General features: G+C 40.2%; 2 protein-coding genes and 1 long non-coding RNA gene across 3 annotated transcripts; all 3 read left to right on the forward strand.

Annotated features, from left to right (window-relative positions):
- Positions 1-185: 185 nt before the first annotated feature.
- Positions 186-14,651, forward strand: LOC133161021 (oxysterol-binding protein-related protein 10-like). The gene is made up of 13 exons (XM_061289193.1): positions 186-710; positions 875-1,115; positions 2,501-2,679; positions 3,020-3,099; positions 6,006-6,098; positions 6,274-6,592; positions 6,972-7,069; positions 9,291-9,443; positions 10,942-11,452; positions 12,794-12,980; positions 13,148-13,330; positions 13,925-14,078; positions 14,151-14,651. The coding sequence occupies exons 2-13, from the start codon at positions 922-924 to the stop codon at positions 14,193-14,195; spliced, it is 2,196 nt and encodes a 731-aa protein (XP_061145177.1). The 5' UTR covers positions 186-710; positions 875-921; the 3' UTR covers positions 14,196-14,651.
- A 542-nt stretch (positions 14,652-15,193) lies between these two features.
- On the forward strand, positions 15,194-15,845 carry LOC133160962 (uncharacterized). Its single transcript, XR_009715974.1, has 2 exons — positions 15,194-15,487; positions 15,555-15,845. It is a non-coding gene; the product is annotated as an uncharacterized LOC133160962 (long non-coding RNA).
- Positions 15,846-15,852: 7 nt separating this feature from the next.
- On the forward strand, positions 15,853-17,483 carry ggctb (gamma-glutamylcyclotransferase b). Its single transcript, XM_061288185.1, is given in 4 exon segments — positions 15,853-16,109; positions 16,173-16,318; positions 16,407-16,539; positions 17,322-17,483. Coding segments are annotated over 4 exon segments (552 nt in total). The 5' UTR covers positions 15,853-15,998.
- Positions 17,484-18,904: the final 1,421 nt, after the last annotated feature.

Genomic DNA, 18,904 nt, shown 5'->3' on the forward strand with positions numbered 1-18,904 from the left:
CGGCAGGACGAGACGACAGTTATCCAGCAGCGGCACTTGGTTGGAGTAAATCAGCAAGGCAATGATCACGTGACCGTCCCGATTGTATGGAGCTTTTATAGTTAATGCATTAGAATTCATCATCATCAAACACAGATAACTCGTTTAATTTGGCTGAAACAAAAAAAAAATGTCGCTCAATGGGGAGTGTAACGTGACTTGAAGGGAAGACACACAAGTATGCAATATGCGGGATTTAGCAACATCATTGCGGTTGCATGTTGTGCAAAGTTTGAAATTGGTCGTAAGCAGAGAATCAAAAATAAATACAGTGGGTAAGTAAGGCTTCCACTAATGTACTGTATTATTTTTACTGTACGTGCTGCGGTTATTGCACTGCAGACGTCAGCGTCACCGACTGATGACGTCAAACATGGGCTCCACAACATTACATTATAATAGCAGACCTGCAGGCAGAAATTAACAATGGGACAAACTTGCTGTGTAAAACACACTCAAAAGTTCAGAGTGCAGCATTTAGGGAACCCTCCCCCGATGCAACCCACACCAAGTAAAAGCCCAGCCTGCGATGAATAATTCATATCCAGTGACTGTAGGGGGGAGTATTCCGGGCTGGGGGAGTGACCAACCCGGGATTTCCAAAATGAAAAAACTCGATAACGTCACCACAGATGGAGGGAGGAGGAGGAGGACAGCTCCGCAATAAATAAGTCAGTATCTCTTCAGTGTCAACACTGTCAGGATGCAGTAAAGCTATTACTTGCAGAATGAATGTCGTTATCTCATCATCACTGCATCAATGACTAAAAACTGCAGTTAATCGATGGATCAATCGCTTGATTCTTCCTGTCTCTTTACAAACTCTTAAATATAGTAGCCAGCCGTGAACAGACCGAATTGAGCAGCAGCAGAAACGGCAGCATGAGCCGGTCCGTGCACCAAGAGAGCCCTCCCAAATATCCCAACAAGAGGCAAGAACAGCGAGTAGGACCACCTGCTTCCGAGTTCGGGCATGGTGGTGCAGGGTCATCGCCGCATAAAACAACCCGCAACAAACAGCATCTTGAGGGGGTCCTGAAGAAATATACTAATCTACTGCAGGGCTGGCAAAATAGGTAAGTGAAATGCAGTGTCTTAAAAAACAAACTTTTATTGTAGCCTATTAGATATTGATTTTAATATAAGTTGTATGCCTACTTTTTTTTTGAAGATACTAGCTATTTATCATATGTAAACGTAATTGCATTTTATATAGTGTTGCAGGATTAACCAGTGATGAAGTAACCATTGCCAAAAGACAAAGACAAGCATTATAAAAAGATAGATGGATAAATACTATGTGATAAAATTTGAGCCATAGTGCAATTTTATCCATCATAGTACAGTATAATTCCTTATTTTTCTAACGCGTGTCCTGTTCAGGATTGCAGATGAGTTTGAGCCATTGAATTCTGAACAAAAAACAAGGTACCTCCTGTAGCGACCAGTCTTGAATTAACTTAACATTAGGGATGTTTGATACCACTTTTTTCCAGACCGAAACCACTACACTACGGATCACGTTCCAATTCATTCTATAAATATGAAACTCAAGATTTCCGTCGGTGCAGCGCTCATATCATTGTGGATGACTGAAACGTGTACTGCAATGTGTCCTCGAAATTTCATCACAGCCAACTTTGTTCATCAACTCCCACCTACTGACTGCATTGCTATATATCATATTTGTAGCCATTCAATTGTTCATGCATGTTTCCATTCATTCCATTTTACATGTTTTTGAAAATCATGTGGGTGGCTGTCCCAGAAACACTGAATGAGTCATCCAGGAAAGCCCTGCACTTGCTGCTCTCCTGCATCTTCTCTCCCTCTACAACTACAACTCTCTTCCTCTCTATTGTAAACTGTGCAGCTGGATCGATAGAACCATCCAAATGTGTAATGAGCTCCATGATCACACTTTGACAATGTGATGTATACTTAATTCCAAACACACACACACATATATATATATATATACATATATATATATATATATATATATAAAAAATTAAAAAAAAATATATATATATATATATATATATAAAATTCTTTTTTGGTCACATGCTTTTGCATTTTTAAACCCAACATCAGTAGCTCTCATTTGCATTCCTAGAGAGACTGCGTCGTGACTGTGGGAAAGACTATTGGGTCAAATCTTTCTTTCTGAAGTTGCTCATGAGGTCAAGAGTGAAATGAATTAAATGTATTCTTTCCGGCCCATTCGAGAATGCTGACTGAGCATTATCACACTAGCATATTCACGTTCTCTGCAGCTGGTTTTCCCTGTGTTTTGAGTGTGTTAGGTTGTTTACACAATCATAGTGTTGATACTTCAATGACATGGTCTAAAATGGGATGTTAATAAAATGTTGGATACAACAAAATACATACATTTGGTCCTCAAAAAACATAAAGGTATTCTGATTTTTCTCTGTTGTTCTTGTGACTTCTCTTGTAGGTATTTTGTTCTTGACCCCAAGATTAGCCGTCTTGACTACTATAGACATGAACACAACAAAAGCCAGCGACCCCCAAGAGGTTCCCTGTCTCTACTTGGAGCACTGGTTGTCTCCTGCAGTGACTTTCCTTACATGTTTGCTATTCAGTCCCCAACTGGTGAATCCTATAAACTTAGAGGTAAGTGTGACATGTAATACTTAGAGATTCTATAAATAAATATATGAATATATGAACACATACCTGTACAAAACGAGGCAATTTTTGGGGTTGTTTGTTGAGTGTAAATTCTGTGCTCACTATTGAATATACCATATTAACTGTGGATAACCTTTTTCAAATCTCTTCAGGGATCTTGATGTATTTCAAATGTCAGATGGTCGTTGTTTAGGTTCCCATGCAATCTTAAAGGTTGTTGGAAAACATTTTTTTTTAACGATTTCAAAAATCCAATAACTTTCTTGCAGTCTGTGATGCATCCTAGAAAGCAGTTTGAGCAATCTTATTTGTTTGTTTTTAGCATCAAATGCAGAGGAGCAGGAGTTATGGATGACACAGTTACAGCTCTGTTCTCGACGCCACTCTGACAATGGAGCTAAGGTACACGCGCACGCACACACGTAGTCATTTTAAACCACCGATTAAATTCTGCATTGATCACAAGACAGCCGTGTTCAATTCCCTTCTCTTTCCTGCTTCCTTATTGGATTGGCTATACTCCAAAGATGTGCTTGGCCAGAGATTTTAGATTTCCAGACACACTGGAGCCAGATTAGATTTCTATCCAGGTGCTGCATTTGTAGTTTGTTTTATTCAGCCTCATCTACATCTCCTCCACTCAAGCATGTGAAGCAGATGTCGCATCTCGCTAATGGTTTATCCCCCCTGACACAATTTCCCAGGTGTCTTAAAAGTAACGCAGGCTCGGGAGTGTGATGTATAATATGTCCCGCTGTCTCTAAATGGACAACCAAAATAATCCAAGCACTTTGATGCTGTTGCTTTGTTTTCCACCTTCACCAAATGACTTCATATCTATCCCCTTTGGGTTTTATCTCACTGCTGAAAGCCTCCCATCTGCTCAGTCTTCTCCACTCGCAGCTGCACCCAGCGCTTGATATATTTAAGCATATCTTAGTGTGGTTCATTTGCTAATGTGCTGTGTGAGGACTATGTGTACCGTGTTTAACTTGGCAACCATGTGACTATTATTATTATCGAATCATCAGAGTGGAGCGGTGGCGACCTGGATCCATTATCTATCTGAAAGCATTCACCTTTTCGGACCTTGGAATGATGCTAAAAGAAATTCTATAATGAACATATTTGTTCTACTCATGTCTCTTTCCTAATGGGCGGATAAATGCCACACAATTGTCTTGCTCTTGCGTGCGTTTTGGACTTGTGATGGCAGCGGTGTAGCCTGAAGGTGCAGTGGGTGCAAAGCCAGAAAGGAATTAGGTTAGCAACTGCCTCTCACCCTACGTCTCCTGCAACTTCCTTTACCTCCTGATTTTTAAAGATGTCACAAGGTAGCACAGATAAAAGATAAATGTTGATTATTTATTTGAATTCAGAGATATTGTTTTGCATCAGTTAAATTATGAATAGAAAAAGAGGACTTGGAACCATGTGAACAGAAGTCAGGGAAGGAGAATAAAAGATTTGGGAAAAAGTGAAGAGGCGTTGTTGAGTTTTATATAAAGTCTTGATTATAGGGGTGAGAGACGAGAAACTGAGAATGTAAGGAATGAGTGAAGGAGGTGAAGGAGAAAATGATGTGTGAAAGCCGCAGAGAAAATTCAAAAGGTGTTGAGAGGAGAATGCAAGATTCTTTCCAAATCTTTAAATAAAATCGACACACTTGCGTTTTAATTAGAAATCTTGCCACAGTTTATCTTACTTGGCTTTTGTCTTTGTTTTGCAGTGATAAAGTGAACTCGGTATTTTGTATTTAGGTGTGATGAATCCAAGTCTATATTTGGGTACATCAGGACTTTCACTGTGAACGTGTCTTAACATCTTTCGCTCGCTGTCAGAGGAGTGATGACTCACCCTCCCTTGAGAATGACACGTGTTGAGGGAGGCTGTCTGAGAGTGTGTGGCAGTGTATAAAAAGACTCACTTCAACTTTGCCTCGGTTTTAGCCAACCTACATTTTTGTGTTTAACTGTCGTTCTTGTCTCTGTTCCATGCAAGAGAGGAACTCGATCTGCATAAAGCTTTGGTTAAATTATATTCTGCTGTTAGACTTTTTGTATGTAGGACGCATAATCGAGTTGTGTGCTGATCACTGTTCACATTTTGAAGATCAAATTTGGCCTGATTGCAATGTTATGTGAGATCTTAATGTGGACTAGGGCTGTTATTAACATACCTCAAGTTGGCTTGTGGTAAAGTCAAAATCAAAATCATAGAAACAACAATCCCAATGATGTTGACCTAAATAAATAATGAAGCTTTGCTACTGAAAGGTGAGTATAAAAATAAAACCATAGTGGAGTGTTTCTGTGAGCTGAAAGTGACCTCTAAAAAGACCAATGACCATTTTATGCCCTATAAATAAATAATCAAGCATTGAACTGGATTCTGAGTTGATGAGCAGCAGTATTTGTGTTTACACGAAAGCACTGGTCAAGATCTTAGCACTTTCGCAATGCCTTTTTAAAACCTGACTTGGAAATGAAAATATTTCAGATTGCAGCGAAAACTGTACCACCGTTGTTATTGATGCCATTTAGAGTAATTTATAATATTTCTTTGAGAATAAAAAAAATACTAGTGTAATCAATAGCGCACTGTTTCATGGATTACTGCAGGATGTGATTATTATTCATCATCACAGTTAATCTCTATTCATTAAATAAGATCATGTCCCAGTTGAGGTACTCGGAAGCCATTGCCAGTCCTAATTACATTCAAGGGTCACAGGAAACACTCATTATTTCTCCTCATATGAGTCTTCTTCTCTGTCAATTCCATTGCTCTGCCTGGGTACATCATTGAAATATTGGACATTTTTCTACCTCCACCAAGCACGAATGAAAGAATATCTCTGTTTTGATTATCATTGGTTTGTTTGACAGTTAAAAGGTCAAATGTGCCCAGCAAGAACAGACATCTATTCATTTTCTAAACCGCTTACTCTGTTTAGGGTTGCAAAAAGTTCTGTCATGGACAGAACTTAAATTAACAATTCATCTATGGCTGGTTTTGTACCCAGGCCAAAACCCAGTCTAATTTAAATAGTAGTCCTTCAGCGTCATCTTGTGGCATTTTGGACCTATATTGAAATTAGTTGTCGCAGTTCATGTGTCGTAGTGCTTTGCCACACACACTTTTGAGGTTCCAAGGAACTATGTTGGAGTTGATATCATTCTACAATACTGAACCTTTTGCAGGTGGTGAATTAATCACTATTTTTTGAAATATTGATGGTAAGACTCGACACCGAATAGCAGGTTTGCCACCAGCAATATTGTCTTATCCGGTCTGTTTGTGTGTAGGGGATTACTGCGGCACAAGAGGAACAGAAGATCCTGGTCAACTCCAATGAAACTCTACCCCCAAGAGCTGGACCGCTCTCCTGTCTCAATGAGGTAATGAACATCTTTTAACTTTAACTTTTTTAACTTTAACTTCACTGACAACTCCCATTATATTGACAACAAAGAAGGAAGATTATCAGCGAGATGTCCCAAAATAGTTTTTTTTTTTCCTGGAAAATAAGAAAATGTTCACCATGCCTCTCATGGCTTTGTCATCTTTTTTTAGGACTTACTCCTTTTAAAAGCTACTTCTGCAGCCACATTGAGCTGCTTAGGTGAGTGTTTCACTTTGCTCCACCACAACGTGCGGGCCCACAACCAGAACCAAAACCACCATTCGATGAGTTTAAGCGAGGCAGCCCCTGCAGAGCGAGCCAAGTCCTGGAGTCAGCGCTGCAGCCCTAACGTGCACCAGATGGAACCCGCTAGCCTCAAATCAACTGGTCAAAGTCCATTTCACCATGTTAGTGGCAGCCAAAGTCCCAAACATGGTAGCTACAGTAGGAGTCAAGAGATGGACCACAACCACATCCAGAGTCACACAGGTGAGCAGAGAGATGATTCTGGTCAGATTGTTGTTTTCCTGCATCTCCGATTTAAACATTTTTACAAATTTGATGACCACTGTTATTTATATGAATGACTTTTGTTGTTGTGGTGTTAATCAGGTGTAAATTTTTACCGTATTGCTACAGGATCGTAAGCCTTGTGCGACCGACCCTGTTTAGTCATTGGAGACCGCAATCTCCATTTTCATATCACCATTTAAAAGAAAAATAAACAGATTTTCCAATAGAATACAATTTATTTCCCAAAAAGAAGTGCTGCTTCTACCTTCCCACAAATACAAAATTGCCTATTTATACTTTACTTTCAATGACTAAGGAAGTCCTCTTCGTTTTCTAATTTGGTATCACTCTGCAGATAGTTCGACTGGATGGATCAGATCTCCTCAGAAGCAGATGACAAATGATGCATCAAAAGCGGTCACGCTCACTAACCAGTCCCAGCACCACGTTGAGGTATCGCACATTCTGTTCAATTACACCATATCAGAGCTGCAACAAATAGTTAGGGAGATGACAATATTTGAGAATGTGTGTGAGTCTTTGTGTGCACTGTATTCGAAATACAAAACAAGCCTAAAGATTGTCATTTATGACACATTTTCATTCAAAGTTCTTATTTATATATACAAAAAGAAGCTGTAGTGGCCGCAAATATTGTTACTACAACTCTCCGACCAATGAAAATAAAAGCCACTGTATATATAAATCTTGCTTGAAACATTCGCTGGCTGAGTGCACCTCTTTGTCAGTCCTGCAGCACGAAATGATGGACAAACAATTTCACACTCTCCAAGCCCTCATAACACATTAACTGGATGTTCCTCATGTGGAAGAGTAAAGAGCAAACACTGTGAGATAAATGGGACTGACAAATAATTTCAGTTGCAGCAGCTCTGCAGAGGAGAGGATTTGGCCTTGATTTGTTTTTAGAAGCAAATCAAGGTGTACTTGACTGCTGTCAGAGTCTCTCCACGTGCTTTCAACCTTTCTGATCCTTCTAAATTTGTATCTATCAACAGGGGGCGCTCTGTGTTTCCCTAACCATTACTGAGAGTTTTATGTTAAAGGCTGAGTTCGATTTGAAAATTCAATTCTTAGATCCCTTGAAAGTTGCTTTATAAATGTGTTCTTTGAGTATTTGAATATGCATGTAGTTTTATTTTTTTAGATTTTTCATTTTTTAAATGCAGTATAAACAGATTGGAGCAGACAAATGAAAATGTGTACTGGCGGAAGATTTATCTTTAAATATGTAGTTAATATAAACAGAAACATGTGGCAGAGTATCAAGGGGTCTGCGACTACTACATCTGGGTGAAAAATGGCCGGAAATTCCAAATCTGAAAATTTCACCCCAGTTGTAATTGATTTCAGTTCCTGTTGTATTTTCTACACCTAGCTACATCTGCACACTTTATTCACACTACAGTACTTGCTTGTCTGAAAGCATATTTATCGTTGGTTATTAATTTGACTGAAGATACTCCCAGGTTATCTACTTTCCCAGAAGAAGTTGTTCCTCAGGTCATATGTGCATCTCTTTTTTTGGTTCTGCTATTTGCTGGTTGTGGCTAAAATGTGGTAGCGTTAACTGAAGATGATCGTTTCTGTTGTTGTGATGTCGGCTGAGTAGATAAAGTAACAAATCACTTACAATAATCAATTTTAAAAAATAAAAGCCACATCAGCAAGGTCTTAGCTGTGAGGCAAGCGAAAACTCAGACATCACACTACACTTAGTATCATTTTAAAATAGTGTATTATGTCTATATTCATAGACATGTTACCTAACTAAGGAAGCTGTGTGTTAAATTGTGTCTTGCATAATGTTTTTGACATTTGCTTCTTGTATGTCGTTATAAGGGACAAGTGGAACTACTGTTGTTTTTTATTTATTTCCACTAACATTGCTACAGATGAAACGAGAAGTAAAACTTGCAACGAGGAATCCATTGTTCGTATTTATAATTATCAGGATATGTTTTAATGAATGTATCTCCTGTGTTGTTTCTCAAGACTTCAAAAGAGAGCAAAAACAAATGTTATTGCCGTTAATAGCGTTAAAATAATAAATAAGTGAAACCAGTCCAGAGTAGGCAGAATGCCTAGGGGCAATGAAAGACTGATGGAGTGAGGGGGAGCTATTAAAGTAGGACGAGTTGTGTTGTACATGGTGAGTGTGTAAGGGGCGGGGCTTATGTGTAAAGCTGGATGGCGAGACAGAAACCATCATAAGCATCAGTGTTAATCTGCTGCTCAAAAACACACAAAGAGGCAGACATTCTGTCTCTCGTTACCTATTCCTGTACTTTTTTTTTTTTAACTTTGCTGGACATGAAATCCAACAGGACTCCTTTGCCTGCAGTGGCTGACTTCAAGCCGAGCCAAGTGAGTGGTTCTGTGTACGAATGGTGTGTTTACAGATTGCAGTAATTTACAGAGCAAACTTGGCATGGTACTCTATACACTGATGAATGGTTATTTCACCGCACTTGTGCTCGTGTTAAGAAAGGTCAGAATGCTCAAAAATCATTGTGAAGTGTGCATTTGCAGTAGTTTTGCATTTTTAGAAGGAGTTACAAACATGGGTTGCAACTTCCAAGTCAATGTTTCAGAACAACAAACTAGCTTTTTAATTTGAATAAAAGCATTGGCAAAATATGTGCTTTTGCAGGGAAAGCCCAACAGCCCAGAGAGCCTGGATCCCAGTGCCGAGACCACAGACACAGAAGACAACGATGAGGAGGACCTGGGAGTTCTCGATGAGCAGCGAAGTATAATCCTCCATCTGCTGTCCCAGCTCAAACTTGGAATGGACCTCACTAAGGTGAGTTTCTCATCCTTGGCTTCTTTAGATGACTTTATCTTCCCTATGTAAGAGCCTCTGTATAAACATGACGTATATGCAGCTGAGTTATTTTAGGGGACATGGCTGATAAAGTCAATCAAGTTTCCATTGTTATAGTTATTGTTATCAACATTTAGGCTTTTGGTTGTATGCTGCAATCACGTGGCTTCTGCTCAGGTGATTGTGGTGACTCTTTCAGATCGATGAGCTAATGTGATTATCAATGGCCCGCTGCTCTGGATCACTAGAAGAATGTGCTGATGGAATAGAATACAAGAAAGACAAGGATTTAGACTGTGCTTCTCAAGCGGCAGAAAGTGTCAACAGAGTCATCCACTCCCAAAATCAGTCGTCATCGGCCCATCTGCTGCATCAGCTAGGCTCGAGCTCCCACTGCAACCCAAAATAGAATGCGAGAGAGAAAGTGGATTGTGTTTAGTTGGATCGTATTGGTAGCTGTTTCAGGGTCCACTGGTACAGGGCAATCTGGGCAATGTTCGGTCACGCTCGATTCTCAAAGTCAGAGTTTTTAACTGGTGTGAATGCCCTGTGGCCTACGTGTGATGTAAAGTATAATCAATGCAGTTGTTCCTGCTGCCACTTGTGAATGATTGCTACCACCTTGCATCACACAAATAAGCAGAATGAATTTAATTTAATCACATCTAGGGAAGTTGCAGTAATGGATTATGAAACGATGACATGTAATTAGGAAGCATGGGCGAATGCAGCAAGGGACAGGAGAGGGGTAACTACCCCGAAGCACACAACGATCGGTACGCAGTCGATCGTCCCACATTGTTGAGCTTCACATTTACATTGCACTCAAAGTCAACTAGCGCATACTCGAGTTGACCTCGAAGCGCCATGGATTGCCACAGTTTCCCATCGTCCATGGCTGAGATTCATTTAGACAAAAGTAGTGCTTTTTTGACATTTTGTGGCAGAAAAAAAAGGGAATTTTCAAACATTTTGGGGGAAGGGTCAATCTCTCGCCGATTTCCACTGTTTGCTGGGCTTGGTCTCGTTACCTTGCAAATACCAGAGGTTTGGGCAACTGTCACACATGTCAGTTAAATATAGTCAATAAGATAATTTGGGAAACAGTGGCACTGAACTCTCCAAATTGCTCAGCCCGTAACTACCTCATCATTTGTCAGTTGCCTGTTTAGATTTGAATGTGTTTGCATCCAAGAAAAATATATCAATGTGCTAAGCAGAATTTGCATTTGCGATACAAGATTTGCATTTCAGCACTGACAATCCAGTGTGGAGTTTGCATGTTCCCCCTGTGCCAGAGTGTGTTTTCTCCTGGTATTACAACTTCCGCCCATATTCCAAAAATATCAATGTCACCCAAAAATAGCTGAGATAGGCTCCAGCTCTCTCGCAAACTTAATTTGGCCCAGCAGAAAATAGATGGAGAATTAATCAAATAGAATAGCTTAATTCTTTCCATCTTCTCTTTCCCTCACAGGTTGTCCTCCCTACATTCATCCTAGAGAAGCGCTCTCTACTGGAGATGTATGCCAATTTCATGGCTCACCCTGACATCTTCCTCTCTATCACAACTGGATCGACATCAGAGGAGCGCATCATCCGCTTTGTTGAGTACTATCTTACTGGCTTCCATGAGGGCCGGAAGGGCGCGGTAGCCAAAAAGCCCTACAACCCCATCCTGGGTGAAACCTTCCACTGTACTTGGTGTGTGCCTCGGGACTGTGTTCGATCCCTTAGAGCCAGCAGCTGCACTGCTCCCAAATCAGCAGTCACGACTTCAAACTCTTCACAGAGGGGGACAGAAAGTTGCAGTGGGGTTAAACCCGACAGTTATCAGATTCGCTTTGTGGCAGAGCAGGTGTCTCACCACCCGCCTGTATCAGGCTTTTACTACGAGTGCAAGGAGAAGGGGATGTGTGTGAATACTCATGTATGGACCAAAAGCAAATTCCTGGGAATGTCTGTTGGAGTTTCAATGGTTGGAGAAGGTAAGATAACCATTATAGTGTTTTCACTTTGGATTTAACATTCTATATACCGTAATTTTCGGACTACAAGTCGCGGGTTTTTTTCATAGTTTGGGTGGGGGGGCGACTTATACTCAGGAGCGACTTATATACATATATATGTTTTTTTCACTTTTCTGGGCATTTTATGGCTGGTGCGACTTATACTCCGGTGCGATTTATAGTCCGAAAATTACGGTATCTATATATATTTTATATTTATATTTATATTTATATTTATATTTATATTTATATTTATATTTATATTTATATTTATATTTATATTTATATTTATATTTATATTTATATTTATATTTATATTTATATTTATATTTATATTTATATTTATATATGCAATCAAGAGAATGCACATGTACACAAAGGTAAGTTCACGTGTTTCAAATAATAATATTATATAGCTGAAGATATTAAACAATACATACATGACTTCTGCTCGACATAGTTTTGGTTGAGTCTGTGTGTTTGTGTGTACATGTGTGAGCGCATGTGTGTCTTGGGGAAAGAAACAGATGTGAATACATTTGACCTGGACATAAGACAGCTGGCTGTTACATAAGCATCAGGGAGGAAGGGGGGCAAAGTATGAAGTGCGCACTATAGGGACGAGGCAGACGTTTGAAAACTCGCAATATACTGTAATTGAGGTCGAGCTAAACTGACATGGACCCTCTTAAATATTTTTTTTTACTTTTTTTCTTTGACATATAGATTGCATTTTAAAATTGAAACATGACACTGTACACAATTGCCCTTGCTAGAAAGCTGTGCATAAAGAATGTTTATTTATTCATGGTGGCTTTAGAACAGTGATTCCCAACCAAGGTCTTCCTGGGGTCGTCAAATTAGTGCTACAAAGGCATCCAAATTAAATTAATTAAATTAGAAATACTCAAGATAATAAAATGTAAGAACACAAAACCAAGCAAACAATCGCTTTTATTACAAAATATATTGCATATTTTATTACAATTATAAATACTGTAAATAAAATCAATCAAACAACCACACGAAAAAAAATGGGATAAAGAATCACCACAGGATAAAAGTGAAATATTTTAGTCCATCGAGGGAAATCAATCTGTTTGTGTTTGGGGTTTTTTTTGGTATTGAACTTTGATTCAGTTCAATTCAATAAAGATGTGTACTGCATCACTTTTAAAATTCTTTGCGCTCTCTTTTTTTTTCCTCGAAGACATTGTTAGCAACCAGTTCCGGTCCACTTTGTTGGACATCTAAATGAAAAATCGGTTATCCTTATCAGAGCATTTCATCCACCCATGTCTCCGCCCCTGTTGTTCCCAGGTGTACTGCATCTGCTAGAGCATGATGAAGAATATGTGTTCACACTTCCTTGTGCCTACGCTCGCTCCATTCTGGCCGTGCCTTGGGTGGAGCTGGGGGGAAAGGTTACAATCAGTTGCGCCAAAACTGGGTACTCAGCCACAGTTACATTCCACACCAAACCGTTCTATGGAGGGAAAGTTCACCGGTAGGTGACACACATTTTGGATGAGTTTTTAATAGCCTATTGTCTTTGTCTATAAGACAAGCCCAAAGCAATATTTGTCCATGATTTTGACTCAATCACAAAAACAGCAACATTGTGATAGAACACTCCAAATGTTTTTCTCAATGGAACAAATCTCCCTTTTACAGAGTAACAGCTGAGGTCAAGCACAATCAAACAGGAAACGTAGTGTGCAAAGTCCAAGGCGAGTGGAACGGCGTGCTGGAGTTTACCTACAGTAACGGAGAAAGTAAAGTGATTGACACCTCCAAGCTGCCCGTCATCAAAAAGAGGATCAGACCAATAGAGAAGCAGGAACAAAATGAGTCACGGTGAGTCAATTGGATGCATGAGAAAAAAAAATGAATACAAAGATTTGGTGATTATTCAATTTTTGTAGAATATGTTCCAAAACATAAGTAGTGAAATGGTTACCATGACTTTTGTCCATCTTTAGTTTTGAACAGAAGTCAAACATTTGTGGGCGAGCAACATAAAATGACAGGGAGGCCTGGACTGACTGCAGAGCCACTTTTTTCTCTTTTATACAAAAAGTACTTGTAGGTGTTCTGCCAGTACAAAGTGACCACTGGCAGGCCACTAGTGTATGTGCATGTTTCTTCCCAATTTGCCAGAAACAAACTCCATGACTGCCCTGAGTGCTTAGTCTCCAAATGTTCAGATTCTGCTCACAGCCTCCCACTGGGCAGCCTGATTGGCATTTATGTACCAGACAACAAAAACCAAATAAACCTGACATAGATTCTGCAGAAATGCAGAACATTTTGTTGGCTGCAGCATCCTCCACTATGACTGGTTTTGAATTTATTTGTTTGAGAAAAAATAGGAGACGCAATAAGTGAAGCTGTACTAAGCTTTTCCGGTGTGTAAATAGCAACCACGCATGTTTTGTGTGCTGAGTCTAGGCGCCTTTGGCAGCATGTAACAGCATCACTGCGGGCAGGAAGGATGGATGAAGCCGCGGAACACAAACAGCGCCTTGAAGAGAGGCAACGGAGCGAGGACAAACAGAGAGCTGCCACCAAAACTCCTTGGAAACCCAAATATTTTATCAAAGAGGTGAGAAATATCATAAATACAGGGAATCCTTCTCAATAAAAGCAGATAGGAATTAATTATTTATTTATACAGGGTGAAGATTGGGTATACCACAACCCTCTATGGAAAGTTCATTGAACAAAAGCCATCTCAGAAAACAAGTGGAATAATCAAAGAAGAGGGTCTGCCATCAATCGCAAAAAGAGAAATTGGACAGCAAAGCTTTCAGACAAATTCCATCTGATTGTGAGGATGAAATGGTTCAGAGGTTGGCTGGATGGACGGACGGACGGACGGACGGGTGCATAGTTGTGTCTTTAATGCTTTTGAGATTACTGTACCAATGTAAATGAGTGAAATGACACCAGATGTGCGACCTTAAGTCTTTATTCAAATTAATACAGTAATGAAAACAGCACTGCATAGTGTGCCAAATGTTTTTATGTCTACGTTCTTAGAATTAATAAGTAACCCAAACGTCTCGTTTGGTTCCACCATGACCATGACTGGTGGACTTAATTTAAACTTTCCTCTGAGGATACTTTTTCACATTTGTATAAATGTTGGTTGTAATAAAAACAACAACAATACCAAGTTTTGTCACTATTCAAATGTTTTTTCCCTAGAGCAGGTGAGCAGATTCCAACAATAACCTACAAACCCCTAAATTTAGATGAGTCATGTATATTATCCAATTAAACACACACTATATTTCAATACAACTACATTCCAACTTTATTATTTCAAAAGTAGTTATTCATCAGTTTGTTTTGTAGCCTATACTCAGTATAGTTCTACATTGTAGAACAACTAAAACTTCAAATATCCCGCGTCTCTTCCAGTAGAGGTCACTGCTGTATTTCGCGGTATGTTGCAGCACACCATGGTTGGTGTGAAAATTTAAAATTGTATACCGTATAACTGTATACCGTAAAAACACACCGAGATGATTGCATTTAATTTGCAATAAAGCATGCCATGAATTATAAACTTTCTACTAGAAGTGGTCCACTGTATTTGAATTTGGATGAACTTGAACAATGACTAACCCCAAGGCACTCTGTGAACATCAACTGGGTGCAGATGCAGTGCCCGCGGATTAGCATGAGAATAGTTTGTGTGTCCTGGAAGGTCAGTAGTTCATTCATTGATTCATTGAAAGGTAGAAAGCAGAGGGAAGAGTCCCTTGTCAGCTCCTTCACTTCCCGGACGTTGAAGGGATGCTACCAAGCCGCGGTTGAAATGTCGGAAAAAAGTCGGTACCGATACCGCGGTCGGCAGTTTCACCATTCAGTCTGTAAACACTGCGTCAATACTTCTCTTGAAACTTTCCTCTGACTGGGCTGTGATACATGATTCGGGTAGGCGGTTCCAGCTATTAACTACACGGGTAGAGAGAGTAGCGTCGCCATGGATGCGTAACCTCCTCGGTTTGTATAGCTTCAAACTGTGACCACGTGTCGAAGTATCATTATTTAAGATGAAATACTCCCTCAGGTCTTCACCAAGTTCGCCTCGGAGAATGCGCCGGGTATATATCAAATCTCCTCGGTGACGACGGTAGGCCAGAGAGAAGAGATTCAACTGTTCCAGTCGATCTTCGTAGGAAAGCTGGTGAAGTTTTGCGACTGTTTTCGTACCGCGACGTTGAACACGCTCCAGCATATCGGTTTCGTACTTGGTCAATGGGAATACTGCAGGCAGTCCGTACTCAAGAATGGGACGCACGTGAGAAATAAACAGGGGTCTGAAAATCGCAGGAGTCATACGGGCAAACGACCGTCGGATGGTTCATTTCTATCCCAGTCCAGCTGACCCTCTTTCACCTTTGCACCATACTGCCCTGCACACGGAGCTTGGACCCAGCTCTGTTACCGTTAGTTTACCCTGAGTGCTGAAATTAGTAACTATTTGACTCTTCTTCTGGTAACCGGATACAGCATGGAGGATAGCTGCACCTTCTTGTACTTTGCATATGGAAGCAACCTGCTAAAGGAGCGACTGCAGCTCAAGAACCCGTCCGCAATGTTACATTGTGTGGCCAGATTAAAGGTATGATTAAATAGCTGTCCCACATTTTATTCTTATAACATAGAAAACACATTTCTGTTTCAGGACTATAAATTGGTATTTGGGAATTATAAAGGCCTTGCCTGTGAGCGGTGGCATGGAGGTGTGGCCACCATAGAGCACAGTCCAGGAGATGAAGTGTGGGGGGTGGTATGGAGGATGAACAAGTCTGACCTCAAATCTCTCGACAGGTGACGTAGTATCTCGCGAGCAACGTCTAACGTTTTCCCCTTGAAACTGACATGATGTGTTTGTGTGTGTTCAAATGTGCACACACAGTCAAGAGAACGTCACGTTGGGTGCGTACAGCCCTGTGGAAATATCGGTAAGGACAAAAAGCCGGGAGCTTTGTTGCCGCACCTACTTAATGAATAGCTGTGTGTATGCCCCACCATCACCACAGTACCTACTGGTAAGCATAACTTTTGTACATATTTTCCTACTTCTAATAATAATGATATTGATTTTCATGTTTTGACATTCATGCTGGAAGAGAAAACGGAAATCTAGAAAAGGGTTCAATCCGTCGTCACCTGACAACCAGTCGCACCAGTTGCACACACACCTTTGGCGCGCTCCATGATCGCAGTTTGTTTGTGACAATCCCAGATTGTTCTCTTGCATAATTGAGAGCTTCAAATAATGTACGCATGGCTGAGAGGATGAATGGAGATGAAGACAGTAAGGCTTTGTCTTCTACTGTATATGGATACAATGTGTGCATTCGACCACTGTGTGCACTGGCGGAGCTGGGAGGGTGGGGGGCACCCTGAAATATCCCCCAGAGGAGCAAGGCCAGATATAGTTTGCCTTTGGGGTATTTTTTTTATCTTTAATTTTCAGGGCCAAAAGTATTGTAGTGGTTTTCATTGTTAGCATGACGCTGTTTCCGACTCGATGCCCCCCTGCACAGATGCCCCGCGAATGACTGGTCGGGGTCAAATAGGTTCCAGGCCTTTCCGTGACAATGAAGCTGTATAAAAAGTTGGCTATTGAAGTTTCCAAACGGTTAATGCGACAACATACTGTTAGTCAGCAGAATTGCTCGGGGTATTGCAAAATAAATTTGTCTTGAGGATATAATCATATCCAAGCTGTAGTCTATAGTAATTGTACAAGCAACATTACAAATGGCAATCGCAGCAAACACAATGATTATATAGACCATGTATAATTTGACTTTTCCCATTGAAGGTGATTGTGATGGGAGCAGAGCAAAACAGATTGCCTAAGGACTACCAGGAGAAGCTAAGAGCAATCGAGACCAACAAGTATGAGGGTCCTCTACCTCTGATGGTTGAGCTGGAGCTTCAGTGAGCCAGAGAAGCAGAAAGACACGACCTATCTGAAACCTGATACAACAAACTGTTGTTTTGTTTTATTAGTAGTGGCAAACAGGCTAAAATAAAGTGGGGTGTCAAGTGTGCTGTCATTTATAGTCCTTGGGGGTCGTTTGACAATTAACATTAAGACAAAAATCAATTTGCAAGATCGAGGGCTGTGCTTGTTCTAAGATCCAGCTGTCCCTCTCATTGAGAGTATTTGAAGTGTTTCAAAGAGGTAAGCTGTGAAATATTATGGAAACAAAGCACAGTAGTGCCTTCTCTGTAAAATGGTTTATCTGCCGATGAAACACGCACGTCATCAGCCAACCAGGTGGCTCTTTAGTTTCTGCATACAAAATGTTGTCCCTACTGATTTTCTCTTGCTGTCTTCGTAGACACACAAACATGGTCGTGCCAAAATCACAAATAATCACCATGTGTGCAACTAAGATGTGCACTTTCTCAGGCAGAGATCTGCCCCGTCTGTGGGGGGTGAAATCCAAAACAAATGCAGCTGCAGCTCAGAATCACAGTCAACACATGATCTCCTGCAGAGATGAAAAACCCTAAACCCTTAAGAATGATTGAACTTTTGTACACACGATAAATGCTAAAGGAGTCATTACATGATGGGATGAGAAACTTCAGAAACCATCCACAGTCATTTTAGATACATTGGCCATCATAACGCTTCTGGCTGATTCTGGCATGTTTACAAAAATGTTTATTAAATAAATAAAGTAGGTAGCTGAAGATTCTAGGCTCTCAAATTTTACTCTGAATACAATATGTATTTATTTATTCTACCATAAGTGAATTATTTTTACTCAAGAAACAATATTATTAACATTTGTGGAGCTGCATTATCTAACCATCCATCCATTTTCTGTACTGCTTGTTTCCATGGGGGTCACAGGCGTGCTGGAGCCTATACCAGCAGTCATAAGGCATTATATAACCCTATTTGTAGAATTCCTTGCAAAGGTTAAATTCCCAGGTTTATAATCCTTAGATTTACATAACCACTTCACCTCAACATATAAACATTTAATGGCTGTGACTCGTAAAATGTACAGCCACAATTCCAATGTCCACATTGAAGCAGATGTAGGTTATGTGTGGTGATTAGAGCTTTATCCTCTCTTGACCTTTTGGGAATTCTTAGTTCCCTGTCAGCGTCATCATCAATGGTCAACCTTTAGTAATGGATGCCAAGCATATAATATCTGTAAATGATGACATTTTGATTGACTTCGATACCACTTTACAAACACAGACTCCTCAATGGTCAGGTTCCTCCATGGTTACATCATAGTGAGTTAGTGTCATTATTTGTTTTATTGTTTTTAATTTTCTGTGGGATCAATGTGGTCTGCTGATATATATGTATGTCCGTCAGCCTCTAATTGTGGAATTTACTTCATTTTCAGATAAGAGCTGACTCAATGTCGA

Source organism: Syngnathus typhle, linkage group LG10 (assembly GCF_033458585.1).
Source record: "Syngnathus typhle isolate RoL2023-S1 ecotype Sweden linkage group LG10, RoL_Styp_1.0, whole genome shotgun sequence".
Taxonomy (NCBI): domain Eukaryota; kingdom Metazoa; phylum Chordata; class Actinopteri; order Syngnathiformes; family Syngnathidae; genus Syngnathus; species Syngnathus typhle.

Bases quoted from the DNA above. Each gene is read 5' to 3' on its own strand.
- LOC133161021 (XM_061289193.1), top strand. From the start codon at position 922: ATGAGCCGGTCCGTGCACCAAGAGAGCCCTCCCAAATATCCCAACAAG. The intron at 2,680-3,019 runs GTAAGTGTGACA...GTTTGTTTTTAG, and splicing joins TGAATCCTATAAACTTAGAG to CATCAAATGCAGAGGAGCAG. The intron at 11,453-12,793 runs GTAAGATAACCA...TGTTGTTCCCAG, and splicing joins AGTTTCAATGGTTGGAGAAG to GTGTACTGCATCTGCTAGAG.